Raw genomic sequence first — 17821 nt, 5'->3', positions numbered from 1 at the left:
ATCCTCTTCATCTCCTGCTTTGTCTCTACGGACAAAATTTTCGCCGACTACATGGCGGAATCCCTACGCGCTCTGGCGCTAACTTCCGTCTTCTCCTGATCTCTCGTCTCGGCTGCTCGATTAAATACCTTCCGTGCGGGATTCCAGAAGGTTCTCGTCATTTCGTCGGCGTGATACGCAGCGAAGCCTGGGAAGAGGGCCAGACGGTTCGAATGCCCTCCGCATTGGATGACTAAACCCGGCGTGACCACGCCTCTTTCATTCTAGAAATTTTGCGACCTTGCTCGGCCGCCGATGTGGGGTGAGGAGGTTCGTCGGCGAAGCCACGCTTCCGAGGGGAGAGCGCGCGCCCGAGGAGGCTTTAGATGTTTGTTTTCTTTTTCTTTTGACCTCGCGGCGTCACTCCGGCGTTTCGTCGCGACAATTTTGCGGCGCGCCCATTTTTAGCGCTCGTTCTGTGACAGCCATGCAGAGTCTTTTTAAATCGGAGCTGTGCCTTCAGCACTGGAGCCCACTCTCCCGCTTCAAAATCATCGGCCGTTATAGTCTCTCCTTCGACGTAGTATTCCATCTCCAGCCTAACAAGGCGCACGGTCACCAGGCGCAAACCAGACGCCCGGCGACGCGTCTCAGGCTTGGCCTAGGAGATAGGCCTAGCCTTGCCACCAAAGGGTTGATAGGAAAATCTTGGAAACTCCGAAAACGAGGACAAACTTGCCTATACGAGTGGCGTCCGTAGGTAGTGGGCAATCTCCTGCAGACCAGCCCACTGACAGCAAGTCCAGAACAAAGCGCGTCCCGCTACGTTAGCGAAACGCGAGCACTCTATAATAGGACGCCAGGCGCGACCAGCGTCCGTTAGCGCGGCCCGATGGCAAAGGTCGCAAAATGCGACATGCTGCAATTCGCGCCGATTTGTTACCCAGACAACACTGCGTCTCGCTTTTTTCACGACTCATGACGGAGGGACGCCAGACGCGCTGAAACGTGCATGCGTCAAAGCAATGCAGCGTGGCGCGCGCCTGCGCGTAAATGGCAAGGCCAGCGCCTGGCGTGGCAACGCCAGCGGTACGCGACAAAATTAACGCTGGAGAGCACGCGCACCGCGTCATGTCGAAATGTTTTAGCGCCTTGACTTTGGAATGTAGTCATGTTCTCACATGACACGCATCTGACGATTATCAAGTTTGCACCACACACCTTCGTCATTCATTAGTGTCACATAATACCAAATTTTGCGCATGTGAAGCAAGCGAAACGGCTGCGAGTGCTTCATGAGTCTGGCATGTAGTCATGTTGTTACATGACACGCATGTTGCGATTATCATGTTTGGACGTGTCATTATTCTACGTCGTTCGTTCGCGCCGCGTAATACCGAGTTTGTTACTTGTGAAGCTAATGAAATGGCCGCGAGCGCATCATGAGCGTGGCATGTAGTCAGGTTGTTTCATGACAGACAAGTCATAATTTTTATTTTATGGTCTGTCGCTTCTGTTCGCCATGCGATCATGCGTTATTATACCAGTTTTGCGACATGCCAGGTGAACGAAACGACCGCAAGACCTGCAGGACCATGAATAGTAAATCATGACATCCATGACATACATGTGACGATATTCATGTTATGACTAGTCAAATATTTTATCCATACAGTCTTGTTTGCCATACCCAGTTTGGTATCGTTAACATTATCGAAACGGCCAGGAGAGCTAAAAGTCGTAGGTGGCTAGACAGACAGACAGACAGACAGACAGACAGACAGACAGACAGACAGACAGACAGACAGACAGACAAACAGACAGACAGACAGACAGACAGACAGACAGACAGAGACAGACAGAGACAGACAGACAGACAGACAGACAGACAGACAGACAGACGGATGGACGGACGGATGGACGGACGGATGGACGGACGGATGGACGGACGGATGGACGGGCGGATGGACGGACGGACGGACGGACGGTCGGATGGACGGACGGACGGACAGGCTCAAAGTCACCGAAGTTTGCTAAGAAATGCTTCGCATTTAATATATGCAGGCGACATCACCCTATGGCTGAGAAATGGGAGTGATTGGCAGATGTAAGAAGCGCTTTAAACAGCAGTCAAAACAGTGAAGCGATATCTGAAAGGTACTTGGCTAGCCTGTGCTGCGGAAAAATTGGAGCTGTTTCCGTACAGACCGACTCGTAGAGGTCGCCAACTGCCTGAAAGCTCTCGCTCACAGAGAAGAAATGCAGCTAAAAATAGCCGATGTAAAAACCATACTGAAACCCTCAGACAGCTGGATGCAACTATAACCTGAATAATAAGACTTATAAGAAGAATAGCAACTAAGCACAGTGGCATGAAGAAATAAAACACGATAAGGTTCATACAGGCATTCGTGATAAGCAGAATAGTATATGCTGCACCGTACTTGAAATGACAAGTCGCGGAAAAGACCAAGTTAAGTTGCCTCATTCGAAAAATATTCACACTAGCCATTGGACTACCGATCAGCAAAACACGGTCAATCTTCAACTTGGCCTGCACTATACCATATATGAGCTCATTGCGCCTACCGTATGGCACATTGGGGACGTCTTTCTAACACACGAGCTGAAATACATATCTTAGAGCGACTAGGCGTAACGTATCACTTAAAACACGCCGTCAAGGTAGACATCCCAAGAGAGCCCAGAAAAACATTGATGTTAGCCCCCTTGCCAAAAAAATGCACCCCGAACACAATAAGGCCAGACGAGAGACTGTAGTAAAGCAAATACAAAAAAGTTTTGTAATGACAAGGACGCAGTTTTCGTTGACGTTGCTCGATACAAGTGCAGACGGGGGTTTACGGCAGCAATCGACAGCAAAAAACGCTGTACGACGTGCGCGACGATACGCACATGTACCGAGACAACGAAAGAGGTAGCCATAGCGCTCGCAGTAGCTGAGACAGATGCAACCGTGATAGTCAGTGACTCGCAAACCGCAGTGAAAAACTTTACCAACGGCCGCATTTCACCAGAGGCACGGTGCAATCTACTTGGAAGGGATCAAACAAGCAACACAAATACATTATATGGACACCTGTTAACGCCATCACGGGAGACTACAACAACGAGGCTGTACATGACGCAGCTCGAGCAGTCACCGACCGAGCTAACATCTCAAGTGCCGCCCCAGCATCCTCCACCGTTGATGGCGCGGCACACGAGTGGGTATGGGAAGACATAATTACCTGAAAAGATGACATAAGTAAACATTATATATTACAGAGGGGCATATTATCACCCCCTCACCCAAAATTAACAAAAATACAGCCTGTCGAATGGCGGCAGTTACAAACTAGGACGGATCGCAACCCTGCACTCCCACGCATTTACCCCGCACCTTCACCACTTGCGACGGATTCCTTTACACGCCCTTATCAGGCCTAGAAGTTGTGGCCAAAAACATTCACCTCCGAGGCGCAGAACCGACTCAATAGCCATATCCACTAACGATGAATATGGAGAACACTAGTTGATGATGGTTTTGTGCAGGTGATGAAGAAGCGTGCTCTAAATGCCCACAATATCCCGATATTTACAAAACGAACAGGTGCAAGTTTTGTGTCTTCAGAGCCACTTTGGAGCATATATATGTTCTGGGAATGTGGAGGGATTAGAGCCCATAACGAGTATGCGGCCTCTGGTGGCAGCCTTCGCGCGCACTGGGAAGCCGCAATGCTCAACCCCGTCCTCGAAAATCATATTTGGGCCGACTGTCCAGGAGGCTGAGGAAGCCGCCAGGGTTAAAGGATTTCTGGCCGCAACCCAGGCGAACCATATGCCCACCCCACAAACTCACCAGACTCTGAATAAAATTCTTTCCTCCTCCTCATGCAACGGAATCTAGCACTGTGCATAAACAGGTAATGTAATACGGTAAACAGTATTGCGTTCAACGTGCAGTCATATGTGCTGGACGTACGGCTATTACGATCTGTTTTCATGGTTATGACGACGCATTTGTTAACGCTAAAATGTTAGGGTTGTTTTATTTTGTTTGGTCTCACATGGCGCAAGCCTTTTCTACCATTCTGGATTCGTAGATTGTAGCTTTTTGATGACCAACGTCATCTTCTCCACTGGATGTGAGAAGGCCATGGGGCGCCCACCTGCTCGACATTTTCGTTGTCGTTTTCATCATAATCACATTCTCTTGCCACTACAGAACAAACGCTTCTGTCTACAATGTTAAATTTCGCCTGCGCTGCGAGACATGATCCTATTTTATGCATGATAATTTTACGGCTAACTACAACCCAGAGCATCTCTTGTCCCCGATGATGGTTCCCCTTTCTATGAGAGCTTCGCATTGCTTTAAATGACACCAATTATTTTATGCTCAGCATTGCGATAACTCCTAAAAAGTAATAGAAAGTTAAAGGAAGCTTGAGCTTCGCCTTCAAGAGTTGAACACGATAGTGCAGTCAAGACCCGTTTGCGTGGCTCTCTCAAACGCTAGCCTAGTTTGGTTTATCAGTCGACATGTCTACACTAACAAAAAAATAACGTCTGTGTATGCAACATGAGAAGCCTAAGCCTATCCTTTAGTGAGTTTTGTAAGCGCAGTGGCGATGTGGCCGCTTCGCCATCATGTGAATCAGCCAAATACGCACAACGAGTCTTCAAGCCAACAAATCGGACTACTCGACAGCTGCCTCAGCGCTTTGCACTAGTCCGGCTTTCACAGCCATCACTCAAGGCGCGATTCACATGCAAAGAGCAGACGCGATTCCTAACTTCTTTAGCGCAACATTACATAAAGTAGGTAGACTCATAGCACTGGATATCAATCGTAAATGGCGTTTCAGCAGGACTTCTTAGCAGTGCAATGGCTCTGTCTTAGAGGACCTGCTTGCCACGCAGCATGCATGAGTTCAATAGAGGTTTCGCTGAATGACAACACTCATTTTTCCGTCACCACCAATGATGTTGACGCCGATAACAGGTTATATGCCAAGCGCACTATTGTGCCAATGTATGGATAACAGTGTGGATTACTCACCAACTTTTGTAAAATCTGGTCGGTGACGAAGGTTATTGCCCTCTTCTCATTGGAGTTAGAGGCGAATCCCTCCACTTTAGAACGGGTATAATAAACGTAGCCGCCACAGTACTATGAAATTAAACCAATCATCATCAGAACGGACACAGGGACGAAGACAACACTAAATTGTATGTTAAATTACAAATCAAACGGAAACTTCTCATAAAGTAAACAGCATAAACACAAGTTGTGCAGCGTGAACCAACCTTGGAATTGTTGGCCCCACCTTATTTATGCGGTGTCAACGTGTTGTTAAATCAGCCTTATGTTAAGAGCTGCTCTATTGAACCACTCGAACCAGCTGAAAGTGTGTGTATTCGAGTGGGTGGTCAGTCTGACAAGGTGCCGTTGATGTATTTCACGTGACCATAAAGGCAATGCAGTAGGATACGTCATTGATGTCGCTTAGATTGAGAGACGCTTTATTAGAAGACATTAAGTGCTTTCGAATTTCATTCTGGTGGCTATTAAATTGCAGCGAGCCGGGGGTAGTAAAAAATCACCCCGCATGTTCAGAATGGCGAAATCGTCACGCTAGTGGCACCCTTATGTGCATGAAGGAGTACAGTTTTAAAACGTTCATAATGACGTAAATTGAGACACCACTATTAACGCACATACACATCGTCTGCAAATTATCAATGAAGGATACAAAAGTGGACGCACGTTTAAACCAATTTTAAAAAAAAATTTACTGTGGAATTCAGAGAAGAACAGATCACTTCGTGACATGAACAAATACCCCATTTTATAGATAACAAAACACATCTACAGCACCTAAATTGGGCTGCCATTCTTACATAGACTCTCTACCACAATTTTCACGGTGGTGTTCAAATGCACACGGGTCCGTGCGCAGAGCTTTACGGCCCGTGCGTTACTGTTTTGAGTGCTCACGTACATGACTCAGTTTGCAACAACACTTCCATTACTGCCTCTTATGAGTTCCTCGAAACCAAAACCATAACTGACAGCTACAAAAATTTTCAAGTAAAAACCTATCACTCGCCAAAGACTGAACAGGCTTTCCTGGATGACCTTGCCGTCATGCAACGAAGTGTGTCGGGAATACATGCTCGTAGTGGTATAATGAAGTCTGAACCTAATTCACACCATAATGAACTGTACTGCAAAGTATAATATGTTAACGTGTACTTTCTTGATCTGTTAGACAAATTAGTATTATTTACACAACCAGTGCTTAGATTAAGCTGCAGCGTCATCATCATCATCATTCATTATCATCATATTTTCTCAGCCACTGTGTCATACCCCTCGTTGGGGAGGTCACTCATAGTGGGGCTCCACAATCATACCCGGAGCCTTTAACGCTGCATGAGAATCACGTGACGCGTGTCCACAACGCAGGTCTCGATGGTCACAACAGCGACAACGCCCAATCCTACTGCTTCATTACCACCTGTTGCACCAAGTCGATGAACTCATCGCACTTGGCATAAAACAGACTGGCCCTTTTTCGGCCGTCCAGCTACGCACCCACGCGTTGCAGTCATGCCGTTCAAGACAGCGCAAGCGTCTACTAGGTTTGGTCGACGCAATTGCTTATCACTTACAGGGCACCTGACTACCCACAGTGCACGTGGTGCCGTTATACGGGCACGTTTCCTCATTTGTCAGCTCGCGTAACCACGCAAGCACACTGGACGCAACTCTGAGATCCGTGCTGCGTGGACACCGACATCTACATCACCACAGCCGACCCACTGCCAACGTTAGCAGCCAAGCCTTGCGACACATGTTCCGCTCTCGATCCATTTGAATAGGTCATTGTGGGACACGCTGATGCATGACCACGATGCTCCAACATTTACTTCTTCGTATGTTGCGGTTCTCCCACTGTCGACCATGAGAACATTCATGTAGACCCTGCGCCACATTATGTTGACGACCTGTACCTTCCCCATTACTTTTTATCTCGCGTCACCACCCTTCTTGTATATAAGTCCCCATATAGTTTTTAATTTCGGTTTAATGTCTGCCGGGAGGAGTAATCTGCAGTGTTGTAATCATCGCCATTATTCATTATAATTTCTCAGCCACCACGCCGTGCCATTCGAGTGAGCAACACAACGACTTCACGCACCTGGCGTGTCTGACGCTGGCAGCCACAGCCACTCCGCTCCAGCTCTACGAATAAAGTGGCAACATTGGCACTGCCGCATCAACCACTTTTACAACGCTGTTTCTGGTCTCTCTCCCGCTACAAACTTCTTTCGGTAAAGGCGCGCCCTATTGAAAAAAAGTCCACCATGGGAATGAAGAATTCCACCATCCACCAATTCGGTGGATTATGGTGCCGTAAGTGTTGGTGACACACGGTGTATGGTGGCGTATGGTGGAGCGGATGATAAATGGAGTGCTCCAGCTGGCAATGCTGGCGCGCTAAGCAGTGTCAAAACAACCGAAACGAGCTGCCACTAATGAAATAATAAAAAAATTGTATAAAGAACAATGTAGAAACCACTCGTAAAAAAGGGTGCAACAGCGCGCAACCGATCCTGCCACCTTCGGATTCCCAAGTTAGACTAACCACTGCGCTACGCCGACAGATGGCAACTTTGTTGGTAAAGAAGTAGTCAGCTCACAAAGTCACTGTTTAACTTCATTTCTGTCTCAGCTTACCTGAGATGGACGCGATGTGCACCTGCTATTAAAATGTTCACATTCTATAAACCCAAACAACTGCTGCTTGTAACAAATGCCACTGTGGTTATGGCAACAGCACTATGTTTTTGTTACAATTTACAACCACAAGAAAAAAAACTCAGTGAACTGAAGAGCAGGTAGAGTTTATCGGCAGTTACTGCGAAGTTTCTTGCTCCTCCTAACGGGCGATATCTGTTCAGGCTTTATAACGCTTTTATGCTCATTCGATAGATACGCCCACACAATTGATTGTGATGTATTTCGCGCAACGCACAGCGCAGTCGTGCCAGCGCACTGCTGTTGCTCTGTCGTTAGGAACAACTACATAATGGCTTGGCCAAAACGAATGCAGTGTGCCAGAAACACTATATATGCTATCATATTGGTTCAGTGAGCATACGAATTGACGAGTCTGTGTTCTCGCATAAGAGGTAGTAAAGTTCCGGTGAATGCGACCTGCGGCTGTCGGTGAAGGGAGAAGTAAATTTGGTGGAAATGCTGCAAGCGCGTCGCATCGATGTCGGTCGCTTCTTGCGCGGACACCGTACACAATAAAAAGGCTACATTTAGAATATATGATGCCACAGCTCTGTTGTATTGTCATTTATATTTGTGAAAATCACGTATTCTGAAACCCGGAAGCACCGATAACACTTGTACGGGCTCGGTCGGTATGACTAACCTTAGGTGGAAATCGTGGTGGTAGGGTGGAAGTCAAATTCACTGGAGCTCGTCTCGACGCATGTTGAAAGTGAACGTTTATGCATATTTGCATGCACTTTGTTAACTTAAAAGTACGGCTCAAGCAGTAGAGTGTACAAGAATTGCCAGAGTTGCGTTTATAGCGTGGCGACATCAAGTGATCGCTATGTTCTGCTTTAACATTGAAGGGGGCAATTGCGAACTGGAGCTCATTTATTTGTTGACAACTGCGCGCCGATGTAAAGAATTTATTGTCACTGTTCACAGTGATACCTCTAGTCTTCTAAACACCATAAAAAAGAAACACATCGCGGATGTCAAACTGCTGTTTGTACGTGCGCGAAATGTAAACATATTCGTGGCCACATATTCTACGCTCTACAAAAGTTTAAGCGTTGTTGACACCACATGAATAAAAAGAATAACGTGCTAGAAAGCGTGATGAACAGGATTGGTTTCTTTTGACAGTGAACAAATATCTCTGCCAATTCAAAAATGAAACACTACAACTGAGTAATTTCACATACTGTCATGTACTTTTTCATTCTGCTACCATCATCCACCGAACTTCCATCACGCCACTGTCACCCACCTTGCTCACCAAGCCTTCCACCAAACACGTTATGCCTCGCCACCATCAGCCGGCATTTTGCCCTGTCGTCACCATTTGCTCGCCACCACCACGACCATCTTCCACCATTTTTTACACTCTCGCCGTCATCAGCCATTATGCCCACTACAGTTTCCACCATATCCACTAATATTTCCACCAAATCCACTAGTATTTCCACCATATCCGCTATTCTTTCCACCTGTCGCACCGCGATGACAGTCACGGTCACCATTACCCGTCCGTCCACATCAACGCACCGCGCCCGACCCGCCTTTGGGTTCCATGTTGTCAGTGGCGCAAGTCCGCACCGGGGAAACTGTAAACGGCAACGTCCGGAGGTGAGGCCCCTTTCACACGAACCGACAAATACTTTCCGCCGCTGCCTTACGACGTACCGTTAAAGCGTGTTTCTGAAACCGCCAATAGAATGTCTGCTGCCATTACCGTATCCGTCAACTGTTATACGGTGACTGCACTTGTCGACAAGGGAGCTGATTACTCGGTAATGAGTGCTTCATTAGCCATCCGTTTACCCAAGGTGTTTAGAACGTGGGACGGCCGTCAACTAATTACCACTGGAGGACATCTCGTATCCCCGATAGGGAGATGCACCGCCAGGCTTGAGGTTTGTGCGTCGGCTTTTGTAGCGTCATTCCTTGTACTGCCCAAACGTTCTCGGCTGGTCATTTTGGCCATAGATTTTCTGCAAGAGTATGGAGCGATAATTAATCTGCGTGATGCGTTCGTGCGTTTTGCCAACTGTGTTTCTCGAGATTCCGACATTGAGAACGAACATCGTGGTGCGGCTTTACGCGTAGTTGATTGCGTCAAGTTGCACCTCGCAGTAGTATATTCGTGCTTGTTGAGTGTCCACGGGAGCCGTCAATTACCGGTATCACCGAAAGTAACTTGACATTATAGCTCGATCGGGAAATCACCATTGCTTGAAGTCTCGTTCAAGTCCGAAATGGCTAGACTACGTTTTTAGTAACGAACTTCAGAGGCAAATACATGCATTGTGCGAAGCGCGCAACCATAGCTTACTTGGAGGCATTGGATGATTTGGACGCCTTTCCTTTGATTGCGACGATCTCGACTGAGAACAGCTGTTATACTGGCGTGACTAGTCGCTGCAACATCCATCGTCGGGTAGAACAGCCTTAGAGGGCAACACTCCTCAGTCTCCTGTCATCCTTTATTGACCGCTTTCCCATTACGTTGAAAGTCCGGCAGACCCCTCTAATGAAGCACGGAATTATCACTGAGCCGAACGTCCAACCCGTGCGCCAACACGTTTAGCGCATGTCGCAGAAGGAGCAGGATGCCATCCGTCATCAAGTGATACAAATGCTTGACGATGACGTAATTAAACCATCGACTAGTCCATGGGCGTCACCAGTTGTTCTGGTTAAAGAGAAATATGGTTCAATACAACTCTGCGTCGACTACCGCAAACTGAACAAGATAATGAAAAAAAAAGACGTTTCTATATCCTTTTTCCCACACTGATGACTGCTTGGATCACCTGCGGCACGCCCGTTATTTCTCTTCCATGGATCTGCGTATCGGATATTGGCAGATTGCAGTATATGAAGGGGAACGAGAAAAAACAGCGTTTATTACACCTGACGGTCTTTATAAATTTAAAGCTCTCCCTTTTGGCCTGTGCTCCGCTCTAGCCAGATTCCAATGAATTATGGACACAGTTTCATGTGACCTGAAGAGGCACTCTTGTTTAGTGTACTCTGGCGACGTAGTTGTTTTTTCTGCGACTTCTTGACAGCACATTGAGCGGCTTGGGGCAGTACTTCTGACTAATCGCACTGCCGGCCTCTCTCTCAAACCGGAAAAGTGTTATGCTGGAAATGAGAAACTCAAAATTCTTGGCCACATTGTCAGTAGCAGTGGTGTTCACCCCGACCCTGAGAAGGCTATGGCAGTTGCTTTGTTCCTGATACCGAGAACAAAGCATGATGTATGCCGCTTTCTGGACATTTGTGGTTAATACCGCCGCTTCGTGGCCAAATTTTTGAAAATCACTGACCCTCTACAACAACTCGTGAGGGATGACGTCGCCTTCGTCTGTAGGTCCGAGCAGGTGTATGAGAAAAATGTGCCGTCGACGGCGCAGAGACGCCTAGGGCATCCGCGTAGGAAAGCGTCGGAGGTTCAACTTGCGATGATGGTGAGGAATGAACGAACTGCCTGATTTCGTTACGAACGACGTCCGTAAGAGCAACGATACTCGGAGGGAACGCTGCATGAGATTTCCGAAGGTCTTCGCGTACAACCTACCATATGAGTTCTGTGAGGACCTCCCTGTTATCACCTCCTGGTACAAGCGAGCACGCAGTGGACATGGCCGTCTGACGCTCATACTGCGACAACCACTGCCGAAGCATGCGCTCCATAATCTTGACCTCACGTATGAAATCCGGCACAGTACTAGGAGGGTTGCGCAAAAGCCCCGCGAAAAGCTGCTTCTTTGCGACGCGCATTAGCAGGTGCACTTTTGTCTTCCAGCATGCGGGGGTCAGCCCGTCACAAGAATCGCGACATCTCTTTGACAAACGTGGTGACGCCCTTGTTCGGCATTTGAAACCACGAAGAAAGTGCCTGCTCCGCTCTCTCTTTCCGTTCGGGGCTTTTGAACGCCTCGCGAAGCTGCCGATGGAATTCCTGCCAACTTGTGAATCAAGATTTGTGGTTCTGGTACCACACTCTTGCCGCATCTAAGAGCGAGATGTACACGTACTTCAACTTACGGCGATTGTCCCAGTCGTTGATGGCAGCGACCCGGTCAAAATGGTCGAGTCAGTCATCGACTTTCTCACTGGCGTCGCCGTAGAATGAGTTGGGTGTGCGAGGCGTGTTGATGACACAGGGTACGCTAGCGAATGGGTCATGCTCGGTTTGGGTTGTGGATGTGGCAAACATTGTCTTCATGGAACTTGCCAAGGGGCCGTACTGTGGTTGTAGTCCTTCAAGGCGGCGGCTGCTTCAATGGATATCAGCAGATCCTGGTGCACTGGTGGTGGTTGCTTCTGTTTCAGGACCAGCAGGCGTGAGACGTTGTAGTAGAGTACCCAGCACCTCCACTAGTCTGTCGCGAGAGGAAACGATAGACAGGAACTCGAAGTGTACGACTGTTTACTCAGCCACAGCAGCCATTCACTTCTTCGCTCTCTTCTTTCTCCACGTAGGTAACGTGGCAATATCCACCAACCCAGGCTTTTCAATAGGGCGGATACACTTTCCTATCAACTTTCACGAACATCAACGTTGTAAACCGCGTGCCTTACCCTCATGCTTTCCACTTGCAATAAAGCAAAAAGATATACGAGTGAACCATTGAGATTGACCAGCTGCATTAATGTATTATGGCAAGAATCTTCACGAGCCCTCTCACCAGTATCGAAGAGTAGAAATTAAAAAGTGCAAATTGCAGGCTGCGAAGGGACCATAAAAAGTGTGGCGAGGTTATCTTTTCACTCAGCATGTCACGGCTACCATAGATGAAAAAAACTGGAGAGTTGAGCTCAATTCTATGTGTGGCGTGACCACCTTTTATTGCGCATGCACGCGCTCGTTCACTGCTCTCTCTCTGCTCTCCCATGCTGCCTCTTCCCTCGTAATGCAACGCAGATGCAGTGAGAGTCTGATATTCTGCGCTAGCACCCCCTCTCTCTCTTACACCACCCTCTCTCTCGTACAGGCGCCGGGGAGGCTTTCCTTCCCGCTGCCCGTACAACCCCGCACTGCGACTGAGCTTCGCGTCTCTTTGCTCTATGCTTTCCTTCCCGCGGTGTTCACACTCCTCCCACTACGCAGGTGCGTCCCCTTCCTCACCTCGCAACGCCGATGCAGGCAGCGTCTGCTAGCGAGTTCCTGGCTTAAAAAAACTTCGCCGGCCACGTCATTCCAAGTGGGAACTCGAGAAAGTACGTCTCAGAGAAAGGGAGATATTGCATGAATGCTGCGTAGTTGGGTTTAGTTTGAGAATCTTATCTCTTATGTCGTCTGTTTTTATTATTTATTGAAAGAAGAAGAAGCATTGCTTCAAACGTCAAGCTAAAGTAAAAAAAAATGGCAGATCCCATGTACAGTGAGAATCGGTGATATGCGAAGTACGAATGAGGTAGGTTGATATGGTATAGCTGTCAGTTCAAGCGCACGAATTAACAGAAAGGAAGAGAGGACAAGTGATTTTCCTCTGTTACTTTCTGTTTATTCGTGCGCTTGAACTGACAGTTATACCATGCATATCCAACTAGCCCAACTTTCGATTCTGTAGGTTGATGTGTCACTTTAATATCGGTACAACGTTACTAGGCGGAGGTAAATTATGTCTTACATGACTTCCATCTCATAATTATCATGTTTAGAGCTGTCATTTACCTTCTTCATGTATTCATGTCACGCGAAACCAAATTTGAAATATCTGAAGCTAGCGAAACGGCTTCGAGCGCATCATGAAAGGGCCCAATATACTCCAACGTAGTGTTGACGCGCGCGCACGCTGGGCGCAGCGACGCTACGCTAGCAAAACGCGAGCAAAACGCGAGCACTGACGCCAGGTGCGACCAGTGTCTGTCAAGGCGGCCCGGCGGCAACCGGGGCGAAACGGTACATACTGCATTTGGCGCCGACGACGTTACGCAGAGAGCAGTGCATCTGCCTGTCTTCGTGACGGAGAGACACCGGGCGTGCTCAAACGCGCATGCGTCAAAGCAACGCAGCCCGGCGCGCGCCTGCGAGTGTATGGCGGGCAAATCGGTGCCTGGCGTGGCATTGCTGGCGTGACGCGAGAAAACGAACACTGCTGTGCACGCACGTTGGGTCATGTGCATTGTCGCTCAGTGTATTGGCGTCATGAGTGTGGCATATAGTCATGTTCTAATATAACACGCATCTCATGATTATCATGGTTTCACCAGTCACATACCTTCTTCATGCACTCACGTGACGTAATCCACATTTGGCATACGTGAAGCTTGCAAAACGGCCGCGAGCGCATCATGAGTGTGACATATAGTCACGTTGTTAGATAACACGCATGCCATGATTATCACGTTTGGACATGTCATTTACGTATGTCATCCGTTCGTGTCACGTAATACCAAATTTAGTTTTAGGTGAAGCTAGCGAGACGGCCGTGAGCGCGTCATTGGTATGTTGTCATGTTCTTACATGACATCATATGAGCATGTGCAACTATCTGAGGATTGTTAGGTACTGTGTAGGCACGTCAACCTTTTATTATAAAACTACATGACATGCAACACCGTTTTCAATACTAAATTCCAATTATCAGCTGAATTCGGTCATATCTGTTCAGTGCAGTGAAGCCACTTGTGCCCAAGCAAGAGAGTTGTATTTGACATGTTCTTACATCATGTGCATCTCATGATTATTTTGTTTGCGCCAGTCACATACCTTCGTCATCTATTCACGTCCCGTAATACCAAACTTGGTATTTGTGAAGCTATCGAAACGCCCGCGAGCAGGTCATGAGCGTGGCATGTAGTCATGTTGTTACATAACACGCATGTCAAGATTTTTATGTTAGGGTCTGCCGCTTGTGTTTGCAATGCAGTCATGTCGTCCCAAACCAGTTTTTCAACATATCAATAAACGAAACCACCTCAAGAGTATCAAGACCATCAAATTTATATCATGACATTCATGACATGCATGTCATGCTTTTCATGTTATGACTAGTCACTTATGTTCTTCATATAGTAATGATGTGCCATACCGATTTCGGTATCGATAACATTATCGAGACGGCCAGGAAAAATAAAAGTCATAGGCGGCTAGATAGATAGATAGATAGATAGATAGATAGATAGATAGATAGATAGATAGATAGATAGATAGATAGATAGATAGATAGATAGATAGATAGATAGATAGATAGATAGATAGATAGATAGATAGATAGATACGCTGAAAGTTGTCGAAGTTCGCTAAAAATGCTTTATTAAAAAAACTTCCATGCATTTCCCCGACGGTGAACATGGTCAAGTGCGAATGCACGGGGTGATGCTATGAGGGGGAGTAATGTTAAAATCCGTTGGCATTTGCCAGTGAGTTAACGTAAACTCCCCCGTGTGATCACATTGCGACACCCAGGAAACAATAGACCCTCTCGGGAAATCATGGTGAGTTTATGAGTATACGTGACAATAAATTCGCACAATAAAGATGTTTATGTCCGCGGCCCGCTTCGCCCGCTTGCGCTCGGCATCACGGGCCCTTCGCCGCGCTGCCTTGTTCTCAACTGGCGCGACATGTTCAACGACGCGTGCAATGCTCGCATTCGATTGCGTTGTACTGGTTGTTGGAGGTATCGCAGTCGAGGTTGATGCCTGCGATGGATTCATACCTATGACGACTTGCCGATCTCGAACAAGTAGTCTCGAGCAAGTCGCTCTCGAACAAGTCGTCTCGAGCAAGTCGCTCTCGAGCAAGTCGCTCGAGACGACTTGCTCGAGATCGCGCTCCGTGACTGCGCGCGCCCACGCAGCCACGGAGCGGAGCGGAGCGCGCGCAATCACGTGGTGTGTGACATCATTGCGCCGTTGGCACAGATGCTCCTCTCCGCTCCTCGCGCCGTTGCTAGGGGAGAGGCTGAGGCGCTCCGCAGACGGCAGATTCGGGGTCGCTTATAAAGCGCATTCGCACTTAAAAGACGCTCTTCGCTGAAACCTTAAGGCGTGGTGAATGGTTGCGCTGCGCTAGCAGTCGTTTTCCAGCGAACACTTATGAGATCAGAACTCGTGTCCCTCACGGCGCCGTAGTATCCAACACCGCCACTGCTGCCACTGCCACTGCTGCCACTGCCGCTGCTGCCACTGGTGTCCGTAACCACATCGCACGAAATTATAAAAAAAACCTAATTATACTGAAACAGTGGAACTTGTACCCGTTTTCATTAATTGCCAGCCCAACACTTTACTACCGAACCACGCTGGTAATTTTTTCTTTATTTCTCGTTACTCTTCGCACGTGGGGTGATAAAATATATAAAGATAAAGAACAAACCTAACAAAAATAACTATAGCCATCAAGCATCACTACAACACATCACGTCCTAGCATTCGTTCATGGTCAGTAGGGCTTCTACCCTTTCTGACCATAAAGGTACACATTCATCTGTTCTTACTGCCTCGACAAACCTTGAGGTACTTTCTTTGAAATACTCTTCTGCTGGTGACCTGTCAGGATGACAATGAAATCCAGCCATTCCTGAGCACCAAAGGCTGTGCAAGGGATTCATCATGATGAAATCGAAAGGTAATCCATCATCATTCCCTATTGCCAAATACCTAATTCCATGAGAGTCTAACGGAGACATTTTTTTTAATTCTCCTATGTAATACGTCCCAAAAGTATACTCCTTCCCATTAGTGCAGGAAAACAATAGTTTCCAGTTTGTTACAGATTAAACAGTGAGATCACCAAGGTATATAAAACCTACGTTCCTCTAGGAAGGTTCTTACAGGAAGTGTTCCAGTGTATAATTAAAAAAAAAGAACGTTTCTGCACTTGGAGCTGCCGGCATTTTTTAAACTCGTTTAAGTGAATTCTTACCCATGCGTGCTGTATATAGAGCTCTGTACAGCGGGATGGTGAGTCTAGTGTCGCATAAATCTTTGTACAGTTTTCTCTTTTCAACAGACCACAGGTAGTCAGTTAAAAAACGAACACACAAAAACCGCACACTGGAAACAACTTTCTTCGTGTATCCTTGCACAGCCCCTGTAGTAACATGAGTGCTTACAACAAACTCGGGAAACAGTCTACTTAGTCTTGTTTGACACACTGTTAGTAAGAAAGGATCTGTTGTCTCGCGGAAAATGAAAAACCTAATTATCAACTGTTTGATAAACAAATGTCCTAGCCCAAGACCTCCACACTTCACCCGTCACAACAAATTCGTGCGGCCACACTTTTCCCAGTTAGACCCCCACACAAGTATTGCATACACCTCATGTATCTTTGCACGTTGAGCGGGGAACAGTACAACACTTGCATCACATACCGTAGCTTAGACACAAAAAACAGTTGCGTGCAGCAGCCCTTGCAAACTTGGACAGATAAGTTGCATTCCACCTATGCGCTTTCTCATACATTTCTTTTGTTTGGCCTGTGCAATAATCGTCAGTCTATTTGTATGACTCGAGCGAAAAACGCGAGATTTAAAAGGCGTTTTCGCCGATGAAATGGCAGCAAAAAATTATGGGGTGAAAGCCCCATACTCATGCCAAAAGCCGAGGCATTTACCCCAGTTTATGTGGCTTCGTTGAACTTCAGCTGAAGATTTATAAACTCTGATTGATTCTTAAATACCGCCTCAGAAAGTACTTCTAAACCCACTATTGATGTCACTCTGCAGTATCGACCGCCATAATGTTTCAATGTGGACGCACAACAACAAGGAACTAACACAGCGACATTGACGCTCTGGGCGCTCAATTCTGATGGGGGGGGGGGGCACCCTGTCATGTTGAATATTAGTTTTGTACTACGATTTCGATATGTCATGGCTACACTCTTCATAAATATTTTACCAACAATGACGTGCTCCATACTGCAAACAAAACAGCGTTGGCGACGCATTCAACTTCTTTAGAGATCCAATTGGAGTGGTGCGACACGAGCCAGATTGATGTTAACACATTTGAGAACAGACCGCATTTTATGAACATTTGTTACTTTGGAACGACCTAAATTTCACGTGTTTGGGC

The 17821-nt window shown here is 47.2% G+C and overlaps 1 protein-coding gene across 1 annotated transcript in view; it reads right to left on the bottom strand.

Annotated features, from left to right (window-relative positions):
* The window catches only part of LOC142768320 (uncharacterized), an 83815-nt gene that overhangs the window by 18484 nt on the left and 47510 nt on the right, over nucleotides 1-17821 (bottom strand). The window contains exon 8 of the mRNA XM_075870289.1: nucleotides 5045-5155. Coding sequence (XP_075726404.1) covers nucleotides 5045-5155 — 111 coding nt within the window. The remainder of the gene's footprint in view (nucleotides 1-5044; nucleotides 5156-17821) is intronic.

The sequence above is a fragment of the Rhipicephalus microplus genome, chromosome 8 (genome assembly GCF_043290135.1).
Source record: "Rhipicephalus microplus isolate Deutch F79 chromosome 8, USDA_Rmic, whole genome shotgun sequence".
NCBI classification, from domain to species: domain Eukaryota; kingdom Metazoa; phylum Arthropoda; class Arachnida; order Ixodida; family Ixodidae; genus Rhipicephalus; species Rhipicephalus microplus.
This window is presented reverse-complemented; position numbering and strand designations above follow the sequence as displayed.